This window comes from Meles meles, chromosome 15 (assembly GCF_922984935.1).
Source record: "Meles meles chromosome 15, mMelMel3.1 paternal haplotype, whole genome shotgun sequence".
NCBI classification, from domain to species: domain Eukaryota; kingdom Metazoa; phylum Chordata; class Mammalia; order Carnivora; family Mustelidae; genus Meles; species Meles meles.
Window position 1 is genome coordinate 40,899,831 of NC_060080.1, and position 13,769 is coordinate 40,913,599.

The 13,769-nt window shown below is 48.6% G+C and overlaps 1 protein-coding gene across 3 annotated transcripts in view; it reads left to right on the plus strand.

Annotated features, from left to right (window-relative positions):
* Positions 1–3,565: 3,565 nt before the first annotated feature.
* Positions 3,566–13,769, plus strand: part of TRABD2A (TraB domain containing 2A) — a 55,660-nt gene continuing 45,456 nt past the window's right edge. For all 3 annotated transcript variants that reach the window (XR_006815097.1, XM_045979433.1, XM_045979434.1), the window contains exon 1: positions 3,566–3,881. Coding sequence is in view for 2 of the 3 variants with exons in the window: in XM_045979433.1 (XP_045835389.1) it covers positions 3,774–3,881 (108 nt within the window). In the remaining variant the exon portion in view is untranslated. The remainder of the gene's footprint in view (positions 3,882–13,769) is intronic.

Sequence of the window (13,769 nt, forward strand, 5' to 3'; positions counted from 1 at the left end):
GGAAACCACCACGGCCTGGCCATGGATATTGCCATCTTGTAGCAACACCAAGACCTCACAGATAAAGGTAGACCACTTCCTGTGCCAGGGGAGGTTCTCTCCTTCCCAGGATCTAGGTAGACACAGCGTACTTGCTAAGTGAAAGCACCTGTGGGATGACCCTTTCCCACTTACAAATTCTGGTGCCAATACTGGGTGACCAAGAGACTGTGGCAGAACTCTGGTGCCCCTTTGGGAATGCCTAGAGCCCATAGGCCTCGACACACCAGAAGCGGGTCTTCGGTGACTCCCTTTGAGCACAAACTCTGATGCTACAACTCCCGGCTGGAACACCTGGGAATTCCTGGCCCTCCATTTCACCTGGTGTATGAATTTTCTGTTGCTGTGTAATTAATCACAAACCCAGTGGGTTAGAACAGCACCCATTTAGTGACTCACAGCCTCCCTGGGTCAGGAGTTCAGGCGTGGCTTAACTGGGTCGTCTGTGTAGAGTAACACAAGGCTGCATGCAGGCCTGGTGCTGCCCAGGATGGGGCTCTCACCAGAGGTTCTACTTGGGGGAAGGATCCACTCCTGAGCTCCCTCAGGTTGTTGACAGAATTCATTTCCTCACGGCTGTAGGACTCATGACAGCTTGCTTCATCAAGAGAGACTCCAGCAAGACTGGTGCCATGTGCTCGTGTAATCTCATCCAAGAATCATGTACATCCCACCATGTTTGTCACCTTCCATGGGTGAGAAGCAAGTCATAGGTCCTGCTCACATTCAAAGGGAGGCAATTCAACAAGGGTGTGAATACCAGCAGGCAGGATCAAGGGGCCTACCCTCCACCCTGGGTTGTCCTGAGCACCATGGGAAGTGTGCAGTGTGTTAAGTGATCAGGAGTTCGATGGCTGCAGGTCAGTCAAAGCAGGCTGGCTGGGCGAGGCCAGACCAAGGCACAGAAGTGTGGTGGAAGCCACAGAAAATCCTCTGTGTACCCTGAAAACTTTGTTTCTGAGGGAAGATCTGATTTTTGGGAAAAAACGAATAGGCCTCTAGCATATAATTTCCTCAGGTGACTGTTGTGAAGGGAACAAGCCTCACAGATTTGTGTAAATTTAAGAATCCATTGGTAGGGGCACAAAAAGAACTTACAACTAGGTCAACATAGGAAGGACATATCAACTGTATATGAAGGAGAAACAGAAGCAGGGAAAGGTTTAGGAACATCCAGGTCGCTGGCAATGGGATGCAAGAACAACGCTGAAGTGAGGAATTGAAAGGACACAGAAACACCGTGGATAGGCAGCGAGGAGGCTAGGGGGATGTTTAGCATCTCCTTCCTAACCACCAAGGGGAAGCCAGGAAGGCCAATCAGCCTAGAAGATAGGTGGGGACTCGGTCATGCCAGCCTGCCTGTCACCAGGTCTGTGCCTCACCGTGAAGTCATAGGCACTCAGGAACATCTGTATAGAAAATGTATATAGAGTAGATGTGATTCTATTGAATGTATGGACATTGAGTATCTTACAGAATAACTTTCACTTAATAATGGGTCTGACTAAATAGGAAGCTCCACCCCCCCCAATATTAGAACCAAAAAAATTGTTCATACACTAGACATTTTCAAATTCAGTGTATGACCATATCCTGGGCCATAAACAAGTCCCAATTAATATGACGTAATTGCAATCATACAAGGTATGTGTAGTTAGATCAGAAATCAATAACAAGGTATCAGGAAAAATCTATAATTTGAAAATTAAGCAACATACTTTTAAACTACCCATGGTCAAAGAAAAAAGTCACCAGGGAGATTAGAAAGTATTCCATGGGAGTTTGAGGCTCAGTTGGTTAAGTGTCTGCCTTTGGCTCAGGCCATGATCTTAGGGGTCCTGAGACTGAACCCCCCCAGCAAGCTCTGCTCAGTGGGGAGTCTGCTTCTCCCTCTCCCTCTGCTGCTCCCTCTGCCTGGGCTCTCTCCCTCATACTCTTTCTCAAATAAATAAATAAATAAATAAAATCTAAAAAAAGAAAGTTTTCCAAATTGAGTAATAATTAAATTACAGTTTTTCAAAAGTCTGGCCAATGCAGCTAAAGCAGTGGTTAGAGGGAAATTTATAGCTCTAACATGCTTATATTAGAAAAATAAAGGTTTAAAGTTAAGGACCTACATTGCTCTCTAAGAAGCTAGAAAAAAAAGAGCCACGTTTGATTAAAAAAAAAAAGGACATTTTAAAAAGCAGGAATCAGATAAGAGGGAAGAGACAAACAAACTCAGTCTCATTTCGTCACACGTTTTCTCTCCCTCTGTTCCCTCTAGCCCCAATTGATGGGTGGAGACCTCATCTGGAGTGGGGGAAAGAGTATGAAATAGTAACAGTTCTTGACGCTTTCATCTCGCAACCAGAGAGACTATTTTTGCCAGTAGGTGGCAGTGCTGGTAATCTGAAAACCAGGACAGGCTGTACTTTCCAAGGTTTGCGGCGTGGCTAAAAAGGGGTCGTTTGAAGACCTGCGAGTCAACTCCAGAAAGCAAATCCTCGTTGACACTTAAAACAGGAAAGACTTAGCGATTTCACAAAAACACCTGACACTTAAACTCTTGTGGAACGAAAGCTCGAAGAGCTTGGCTGTTTAAAGCCAGGGGTTTTCACAGGAGTATTGTAGATGGGCACCTGCGGTTCAGAACACTCCTCCCATCGTGTGTAAATCTGGGCCACTGAGACTCGCTCCAAAACCCCCAAACTCCTCCCCGCCTTTGCTTCCAGTTTCTATCCGAGTCTCAAAATGGAGCGATTTAGAATTAAGAACCCCTGCTACACCCTTCAGAAGGCGATCCTGTGTAAGTCTGGGCTGTACAGAAGGGCTGGTAAAGTGCACTCAGGCCTGGGGTAGGAGGTGGCAGAGGCTGGGGACCGAGGGTGCTTTGATAATTTTTTTTTTTCCCCTGAAGGATCAGTTCTGTGAATAGGCCCTTGAAAATTTTGGGACAGAAAGGGACCAAGTAACATTTTGCAGGCCTCCTATGCGCATCAAACAAGATGCTTTCCATCAATGTTTTCATCTAATCTGTGAAGTAATCCAAGTTTGGGGTTCACATCCTTAATATTATTACCCCAAATCCCTTAAGAGGACACTTAATGGAGAGCCGGCTTTTGCGGTTCCCGACTTTTAAGCGTATATGCACACACGGACTATTCCTCTCTTTTACAGACAAAACTTCAGTGCCATTTCCTTTGTTTAAATGAGCTTTCCTTTAAAAACAGCCTATCGTTTGTTTCTTTGGGACTGTCTCCTCCAACCCGGGGCCACCCTCAAAGCTGGAAGCCTAAATACAGACGCGGGGGTAGGAGCCGATAGGATTTCGGCGTGAGGCCGGCAGACGCTGCTGGAGCTTCACTTTTCCCCTCTGGCCGCCTCACCCGGTGGCCCGCGGCCCGGGACTGGTTTGCGCGGGAGCAGCGGGCCGGCGACTCCCGCGGCCGCCTCCGCGCGGGACTGAAGGGCAGCGGGGAGGAGTGCGCGTGGGAGGTCAGGGCCCCGCCCCACGAGGTTGCAGAGGCCCAGCTTGCCCCAGCCCCGCCCGCCGACTGCCGAGCGAACTGCAGGGGGAGCTGACGCCAGCCTCGGGGCTGCGGGCTGGCGCTCCGGGTCCCCCGAGCCCCGCGCGCTATGGCGGGCGCCCCGCTAGTCCACAGCTCCGCGGCCGCCGGCTAGCCGGGCTGCGCGGTCCCTGCTGCCCTACTCCTTCCCTCCGCGTCCTGGGCCTCGGAGTCACGCTGGGGAGGATGAGTCCCTGGAGCTGGTTCCTGCTGCCGACCCTCTGCCTCCTGCCCACCGGCGCAGACCCGCGGCGCAGCGCGCCTGCCTCCTCCAACTGCGAGCTCAAGCCCCAGGTAAGGCGCGCGTCTCGAGCGGGCGAGGCGGTTTCCCCGCGTTACCTCCACAGACCCGCGAAGAACCGCGCACTCGGATCCCGAGCCACCTCCCCCGACCGCGCCTTCTTAATGGGTTCCCCTTTCTGGCGGGGGAGCAAGCCCCCCGGCCGCATGAGACCCTGTCCCCAGCCCTCGCCATTGGGCAGGGCAGCCAAAGAGAGTCCCAGCGGGGTCTCCTGGGTCTCTCCCGTCTGCTTCGCGGGCTTTCGTGGACGTCGGGCGGAGAGTCTTCGAAGGCCGAGCGGTGCAGGGACTGTGGCACATTTACTTTGGAAGTTTGTTCTGCCCTCTCTTCCCCAGCGTTTAGTTTCTTCTGCGCTTATCGAGGTGGTAAAAGCGCCCTGCAGCTGCTAGACTTAAAATTCAGTACCCGACTTAGAAGGGATTGGGGGGGCTGAATTCAGTCCTCTTGTTTTACCGATGTGGGAAACTGGGGTAACAGGCTCAGAAAGGAACCTTTGCAACGCAGGTCACACAGCGCATTCGCGAAGTAACCGCATCTGACAGCCTCTCGTTCACGCACAGGCACTTGCCTAGATATTCGCATTGGCGCTTTGCAGGTGAGAGGAACCCGGGCGAGGGAGTCCCGGTGACCTACCTGGGTTCACCCAGCCCTCCAGGAGCAGAAGCCGAGCGGAAGTCGGACAGGTCTAGCGTCTCCGAGGCTGGCCCCCCTTTCGAGATGAATATTTCCTTCTTCCGATTAGTTTTCTTAGGCTCGAATTTTCTGTAGTTCTCCAGTTCTTTCGAGCTCCTTGAAGGTTGTGTTTGTATCGGTGGGTCTGATCTCCGAATCTCTGGAGTTGGGGAGGGTGATACTAGACCCGTCCTTTGGATGGCCGGTGCGTCCTCGGACCTTAGGTCGGCCCACCTTCGGTGACACCTGCGCAGCATTGTGGGCCCTGTCACCCTGGTAATTTTATTCATCGTCCTAACCGCACCAAGGGAGAGGGAGACCTAATTGAGCCTTTCTGGCTCACGGGGCTGAGCGGGAAGTGACACTGAGTTCCCTGGCGCGTCCTGGGCTGGAGGCTTGCGGAGGCTCTCCCTCTAGGAAGGTGGGAGGCTCAGTGGCTGCAGAGGAAAGTCTGCAGCAGGGAGAGTTTCAAACTCGGTAGGACAGCTGCACCCTTGGGCTACAAAGCAGTCCATCCTTTCCTGTGAAAGCAGACGTTTTTCACTGCTGCAAATCCACTCGTAATTATAGTCTTGACGAGTGAGTCTTTTTTTAAAAAAAATTTTATTTATTTATTTGATAGACAGAGATTACAAGTAGGCAGAGAGAGGAGGAAGCACGTTCCCCGCTGAGCAGAGAACCCGATGCGGGGCTTGATCCCAGCACCCGGAGACCATGACCTGAGCCGAAGGCAGAGGCTTTAACCTACTGAGCCACCCAGGTGCCCCTGACCAGTGAGTCTTGATAAAGTCTCTGTTTCTCTTGATTCTTGAACCCCTCTCCATGGCCTTTTTACTCTCGCAGTTCTCAAACTTTTTTGGTCCCAGGACCCCTCTACGAACTAAAAAAGTGCTGAGGATTCCAAAGAGCCTTTATGTATGTGGGTTAATGGAAGTTTTAGTAAGGACACACGCCATTAATCTTCAGAGCAGTGATATCATCCCACACATGTAGCCTCTAGAAAAGTCTCTGTACACTTGTGAGAGAATGAGAGCATGAGAGGAAAATATCTTAGTAGTATTGTTGAAATAGTTCTGACCTTACACACTGCTTGGAGGGGTCTTGGGGACAGCCCCAGGTCCCTGGACCACATTTGGGAAATCTCTGTTCTGTTCCTTGGGCAAACTGTCTTATCCCCTGCAGAGGTCAGGTCAGTCAGCGGCAGGACTGTATGCTTGACCTGCTCTGTGGGGGGCGCTGTGGGTGGGTGCTCCCTGAGGCTGGGGTCTTGAGATTGTAGAGCAAAGCTCAGGAATCCAGCCTCCAGCCCAGTGCAGCAGCTTACTGGGTAGCGTTCTGTGGTTTGAGAACTGGTTTGGTGTCCACTTTCGTTAATCATTACAGAGAGGTCTTCCAAGCTGGTCTGTCTGTAGATACTGCAGGCTTTGCCCTGAGCACCACGCAGGTCGTCTCTTCCTTATCTACACTCAAACAGAACTCAGTGAGTGTTCTTTATTACTCCTGCCTCTGTTCTTTCACCTGTGCTGTTTCTTCCTGCAAATATCCACATGCTTGCTCCGATACTTCCATCTGGTCTTTGCTCAAACTCTTTGAAAGAGACTTTTCCTGATAGTCTGTCAAAGATTATGTCAACTCTGGACGCACCTGCACTCCTATCTGCCTTTCCTGCTTTATTTTTTTCCGGAGCACTTAACTGATAACAATTTGTTTGCTGCTGCTCCCCTACTCACTTCCTCCCTGCCCCACACACCATGTAATCTTTGAAAGGGTAGGAATTTTTGTTTGTTTGGCTTGCTGCTGCGTCCCCAGGGCTTAGAAGAGTGCCTGGACACAGTAGATTTTCAATAAATATTTGTTGAATGAAGACTGTCAACGAAAGCCAGCTCACTTTGGTATCATTCTAATTGGTCTGTCGAAGAGTACTTTTGGAAAAGTGCCGTTATCACAGGCCCCAGGAGCCTGGGATGGGAGGAGCTCAGGGGTGCAGCCGCTAAGGGACTTAGCCCACATTGCACAAGTTGCCATTGAGCTCCTTTGTTTCATTGCATGGATTACAGATATGTGGTTTAAAATCGCCCATGGCTCAGCGGACAGAGCTTGTAGCTTCTTGCACTTGTCATCCATGGCTGCGTCTTTTTTCTTCCAGGCCAGTTGCAGCAAGGTTCAGAAGGGACGTGTGTTTATGGTATTAAGTTTTTATTCTAATCAATCATATGTTTTTTTTTAAATGTTTTTATTTATCTATTTGATGGACAGAGAGAGAGAGCACAAGCAGGGGAGCGGCAGGCAGAGGGAGAAGCAGGCTCCCTGCTAAGCAAGGAGCCCAATGCAGGACTCGAATCCAGGACCCCGGGATCATGACCTAAGCCAAAGGCAGATGCTTAACCCCCCACCGAGCCACCCAGGCACCCATCCTTCAGTGAAATATTAAAACACGTGGCTTCAGCTAGTAGCACGTGGTAGCCGCAGTTACACTGAAATGGGGTGGTAGAACAATTTTGTTCTTTTCCTTTTGTGGAGACGAAACAGCCCCACCCCTGAGTATAAGGCTGGCAGGGGCAGTTGAACCCTTAGGACCAATACAGCCGCCTGGGGGCTCGCTGGTGTGCAGGGCAAGGGGAGAGCTCCCAGATCAGAAGCCCTGAAGTCTTTTCTTCCAGTTCATGCTCTCCCCAAAGCACCCCTGCCTGAGAGGGCACTGTGAGTGGCCCCGGGGAGGGACTGCTGGTGCTGCGAGGGATGGGCAGAGCTCCATTTATTGAAGAAGCTAGCTCTCCAAGACGAGGAACACTTCTTGAAAAACTCTTTAAGACCCCTGTCTTTAAAAAGTGTGTTATTTTGAAAAGATAGAGTGGGAAAAGTGGCAATTTGAAGATTTAAAAATGGTGTGGGGGCGCTTGGGTAGCTCAGTCAGTTAAGTGTCCGACTCTTGAGTTCCGCTCAAGTCATGAATTCAGGGTCGTGAAATTGAGCCCTGTGTCAGGTGTGTCAGGTTTCATGCTCAGCGCAGAGCTGGCTTGAGGTTCTCTCTTTCCCTCTCTCCCTCTGCCTCCCCTCCACCGCCCGGGGCTCATTTTCTTTCTCTCAAATAAGTAAATAAATAAATAAATAAAATCTTAAAAAAGAGTGGTGGTGTGGATTTATTTGGCGGGGGGTGGGGAGGTGGGGGGGTGGGTCATGGGGCTAAGGGAAGGGGACCTGGACAGAGCCTTTTCTTCGGAGTCAGGAAGCACTCCTGAGCAGCAGGATGCCTACTAGCATATCCATGGAAAGAGGATGCTGAGTCAGGAGTATAGTGTGTTCCGTCTTAAGGTAGCATCTTGTGGTGTTTTGTTTTGTTTTTTAATATTTTATTTATTTGACAGAGAGAAATCACAACTAGGCAGAGAGGCAGGCAGAGAGAGAGGAGGAAGCAGGCTCCCCGCAGAGCAGAGAGTCCGATGTGGGGCTCAATCCCAGGACCCCGGGATCATGACCTGAGCCGAAGGCAGAGGCTTTAACCCACTGAGCCACCCAGGCGCCCCGCATCTTGTAGTGTTTTAAACCCAGGATTCAGGGTGCCTGGGTGGCTCAGTGGGTTAAGCCTCTGCCTTTGGCTCAGGTCATGATCCCGGGGTCCTGGGATCGAGTCCCACATCGGCTCTCTGCTCAGCAGGGAGCCTGCTTCCCTCTCTCTTTCTCTCTCTCTCTCTGTCTGCCTCTCTGCCTACTTGTGATCTCTCTCTGTCAAATGAATAAATAAAATCTTAAAAAAAAAACAAAAACCCCAGGATTCAGGAGCCACCCTGCCTGGCTGCGAACCCACTCAGCAGTTCTGGGACCTTGGGTCACATCATAATCCTCTCAAGGTCTCAATTTCCACATGTGGAAATGGCCAGCGTCTTAATTAATGGTGTATCTTCTCAACTGCCTTTCTTCTGATTCTGTCCTGAATGGGGGTCCCTGGCAGGCTTTCACCCCCACCATGCCACCAAAACTGTTCTTGTTTTGGTCCCCAGTGCCCTCAGTGTTGCTCCATCCAGAGGCCAGTTCTCAAATCCTTGTGTCATTTGGCGCACCAGCCACACTGAGCCCCGTGCTCACATTCTCCTCCTTGAACCACTGTCTTCACTTGGCTTCCTACTCTTCGATTTTCTCAGCAACCTCGACCGTCACTTCTCTCATTCTTTTTTGCTGGCTGCTCTTCTTTCCCTTGACTTTGCAAGGTTAGATCATTTCTAGACCTTTTCTTTCCTAATTGATACATAGTCCCTTGGAAATCTTATTCAGCCCCTTGACTTTAAATAACATCTAAATGGTGACCGTACTTCGTGTTTATCTGTGGTCCAGGCCTCTCCCAAAGTCTGGACTCCAGCAGCTCAACTTCCCCACTTGGTTGTTTGCTTGACATCTCCACTCAGCAGGGCCCAAGCCAGACTTCTGACCTTCCCCTCTGCTCCTGTTCCACCCCCTCCCTCCTTTCTCTCAGTCGATGGCAACTTCTTCCTCTTTTTAATTAACCAATTCATCAGCAAGTCCTATTAGCTCTAGTTTCTAAAATACACCCAGAACCTGATCACATCTCAATTCTGTCACTACGACTCTGTTTTCTCTCTTGGATTCTTTTGGCAACTTCCTAACTGACTTTCTTGCATCTGTCCTCATCCCTCCATAGTCTACTGACGGCCATCAGAGCAGTCCTGTTTACGCGTTTGGTTGGCTTGTGTTGCTCCTCTCACAGAAACCTGCCGTAGCTCTTATGTGGCCAGGACTTGCTCACCTCTCTGACTTTTCTTCCTGCTTTCCTCTTCACTCATCCTGCGGTAGTTAGGATGGCATCCTTGCTAGAACGTTTCTGCCTCGGGGCCTTTGCACTGCTGTTCCTTCCTCCTGGACGGAATGCTCTTTCAGATATCCCCCTGGTTTGCCTTTTCACCTGCCTTCACAGCAAGGTCTAAATCTCCTACCAGACATTCCGTGATTCCGATCACCTTATTTAAGGCTGAATCTCTTCTCCACCAGTATTCCCTGTTCCCTTTCCTGCTTTCATATTCTTTACAACAGATATCACTGACATACCTGAGGCAGGGGTCTGTTTTTTATTTGCTTATACTCCTAGTGCCCTAGAATACCCCAGTATCCCGTGCCTACAACAGTCCCTGACACCCAGTAAATAGTTGTGGAATAAATGCAAATTGAACAAATGTAGTAGGAGCATTCATGTGCAATGCTTGAATGGTCCCTGGTGCACAGTGAACATTTCAGAACAGCTGGCTGTTCTTAGCGTCATTACTGTTATTACGTGGCTGGATGCCAGGACGTGAGTCTTGTTTTCTGTGGGTTTTTTAAAAAAAATATGAGCAGTTTTCAGCAAAAAGAGTGTAAAACAACTCCATTGTAGACTAATACTAATTGAAAAGGAAGAAATAAGTAAATAAAAATGGATACATATAGTTGAACAGATTTCGTTTAAAGAGAAGTGTAAAGGTGCGCCTGGGGGGCTCAGTGGGTTAAGCATCTGTCTTTGGCTCAGGTCATGATCCTGGGGTCCTGGGATCAAGTCTCTTATTGGGCTCCCTGCTCAGTGGGGAGTCTGATTCTTCCTTTCCTCTGGTCCCTTCCCCTGCTTGTGCTCGCTCTCTCTCTGTCTCTGAAATAAATAAATAGAAAAAAACTAAAGAAAAGTATAGGTATTTTGAGATAGGATGAGAGTTTAGGGTGATTAAGAGTATTGGGGAAAAACAAACCCAAATGCAAGTGAAAGGAAACCATCCCTCCCGCTCTGCCCATCCCCCAACCCTTGACCATGACCCTGCAGTAGGGGTTGCATTTTCCTGTGAATATATTTGTCTGATATCACAGTCTCCTGGTAGATGACAATGAGTTAGGTGCCCATGGGTTTAATAATAGCATTTTAGCTCTTTGCTGTGTCTCCCAGTTGGAGGCTGTGGAGAAGTCCTTTGGTGGACTATGTGGAACATGTGTGAGCGGATCCTGTCCATTGGTCTGAGAGACTGGTCATAGCACCACCCAGGGCCCTTCAGTGAGCAACTCTTCCCCATAAAATGAATAAACCAAACTCAACCTCTGTCTCAAAGACCACCTTGACCGAATGAGCTGCCTTTATAGGTACTCATTTTGTGACCCATTTTAAATGAACCAAAGTGTAACTGTCGGTCTTGGCTTTTGAGTAGCATCTGGTTAACCAGTGTTTTTCTACCGGCTTGATTTAACTTTAACAATGAGGCATTTGACTGCTTAATTAGCTTTGGCAGCCATTGTTTTAGATAGAGTTTCAGTTTGGCTTTTTGATGTATTTAAATAACCCTGGGAACAGTCATTACTCCCTAAAAGGATGCCAGAGGGCTGGCTGGAGACCCTGGATTTGATTCATCTCTTAATATCAATTCAATCGTTAATAAGTTTAAAAAATACATTCTTTCTTTAATTTTTCATTCGTTTAACAATTACCTGCCCAGTTTGTTTATTCCCATAACCTGTGGCAGATATTATCTAACTTTTAAAGATGGGGAATCGGAGGTACAGAGAAATGAAGTGGCTTTTAAAAATCTCAGGGAGGGGGGGCACCTGGGTGGCTCAGTGGGTTAAAGCCCCTGCCTTCGGCTCAGGTCATGATCCCAGAGTCCTGGGATCAAGCCCCACATCAGGCTCTCTGCTCCGCAGGGAGCCTGCTTCCTCCTCTCTCTCTGCCTGCCTCTCTGCCTAGTTGTAATTTCTCTCTGTCAAATAAATAAAATATTAAAAAAAAAAATCTCAGGGAGGTAGCTGAGACAAGCAGAATTTAGACTCTTGTTACCAATTAGTGCAGTCTTGAAAAGGTGTATGTGTGAGCAGAACTCTAACTTCAATACTTAAAAAAAAAACAACAAACAACCAAGGCCACAGGCTTGGGGCTAGAGCTAGTGAGATATGTTCTGTTTGGCTTGGATGGCATTTAAGAAAATGGGGGCAACATATTCCAACTGGATTTTTTTTTTTTTTTTTTTTTGAGTGAGTGTGCAAGCTGGGAGGGGCAGAAGGAGAGAGAATCTTTTTTTTTTTTTTTTTTTTTAAGACTTCATTTATTTATGGTGGGGGAAGATCAGAATCCAGGAGGAGTGGTAGAGGGAGAAGCACACTTCCTGCTGAGCAGGGAGCTGGATGTGGGACTCCGTCCCAGGACCCCAAGATCATGACCTGAGCTGAAGGTAGATGCTTCATCGACTGAGCCACCCAGGCACCCCTTCAACTGGAATGTTTTATTTAAACTGAAGATTTTTAGTTGCTTTTGAAAAACCTGTTCTGGAGCACTAGGCCTGCTCCCATGTGGCCATGACTGGCTCGGGCTGCTTAGGCAATAGTGTTTATCCAGAGCTGTGAGCCTGTTTGCTGCCAACCGGCCCCCACTGTTACCTCATGCCCAGCCCTCTGTCATCCTCTGAGTGGTCAGAAGGTGCTTTTGTGGAGGGTGGCCAGAGGGCAGGAGAAGAAAAGGTTAAAGGCTGTGAGAATGAGGCCCCTGCGTCAGCCAGTTTTTGTCTTAGATTTTGAGATTCTGTGTAACACTTCACTGGAAAATAGGTAGCTGCCTCTTACTGAAACCATTAACACAAATGCAAATACAGCTGATCCTCATTCTTTGTAGATCTCCCATTTGTGAATTGGCCTGCCTGCTGAAATAGATTTGTAACCCCAATGCTTGTGGCACTGTCATGGTCATGTGCAGCCATTTCCAGAACTGGAAAAATTTTAGTCCCCCGATCCACACACTCCCAGCTGGGGTCAAATAAATCGATGCTGTGCTTTGTTTCAACTCTCAACAAGTAATAGGTGAACAAGTGTTCTTTTGGTGGTCTGCGTTTTTTGCATTTTTTTTTTTAAGATTTTATTTATTTATTTGGGAGACAGAGAGCACAAGCAGGCAGAGAGGCAGGCAGAGAGAGAGGGGAGGAAGCAGGCTCCCTGAGGTGCAGAGAGCCCGATGCGGGGCTCGATCCCAGGACACTGGGATCATGACCCCAGCTGAAGGCAGAGGCTTTAACACACTGAGCCACCCAGGCGCCCCTATGTTTTTTGCATTTTTGTGCTTGTGGGTGATCTCACTGTTTAAAATAACCGAGCCCAGGTACCGTCTAGTGTTCCTAAGCGCAAGGAGGCTGTGATGTGCCTTAGAGAGAAAATGGATGGGTTAGATGAGCTTTGTTCAGGCATGAGTTTTAGTGCTGTTGGCCATGAGTTCCATGTTCATGAATCAACCACGTGTATACAATATGGTGCTTTTCTTTTCTCTTTTTAAAAGATTTTATTTATTTATTTGTCAGAGAGAGAGAGAGAGAGAGCACAGCAGGCAGAGTGGCATGCAGAGGCAGATGCAGAGAAGCAGGCTCACCACTGAGCAAGGAGCCTGATGCAGGACTTGATCTCAGAACCCTGGGATCATGACCTGAGCCGAAGGCAGCAGCTTAACTAACTGAGCCATCCACGCGTCTCAATACAGTGCTTTTCTTTTCTTTTCTTTTTAAAAAGATTTTATTTATTTATTTGACAGAGATCACAAGTAGGCAGAGGCAGGCAGAGAGAGAGGAGGAAGCAATCTCCCTGCTGAGCAGAGAGCTTGATGCAGGGCTCGATCCCAGGACCTTGGGACAGAGGCTTTAACCCACTGAGCCACCCAGGCGCCCCAATACGGTGCTTTTCAACAGAAGCATTGCTCTGTCAATGAAAATGTTGTATAAACAGAGGCTTTTAGGAACCTAACCCTTGTACTTCTCCCAGGAGCAGTGGTTCATTATTTGGGAATTCAGTGTTTGTGGTGACTTTATAGAACGTAACTATGACAATAATGAGAGCTGATTGTAAGTTGAAACTCTGCAATCCAGGAAAGCATATTACTTAAAAGGCTGCCCAAATTAAAGCTTTTTTTGTAAAGAAATGTCTTTTCTGTACGCCTGGATTTTTACATTTTTGGGCTGCTTGATGCATGGTTCACCTCATGAGTCTATCTGACCTTGAGACTTGAAGTCCTGAAAGGCTGCCCTGTGCAGGTCTTTGTACGGGGTCTCTTAATAAACAGACCCTTCCCAAATGCCTGCTGTTGAAATTGAGACCCTCAAGGCACTGTGGCTTTCCCTTGGGTGAATGCATCTGCTGCTCAGCCTATAGCTTTTGGGAGACAATGTGCGGCCGTTGAGAGCCACTGCTTCTGGGAATGTTGGATTTGAGATCTGAAG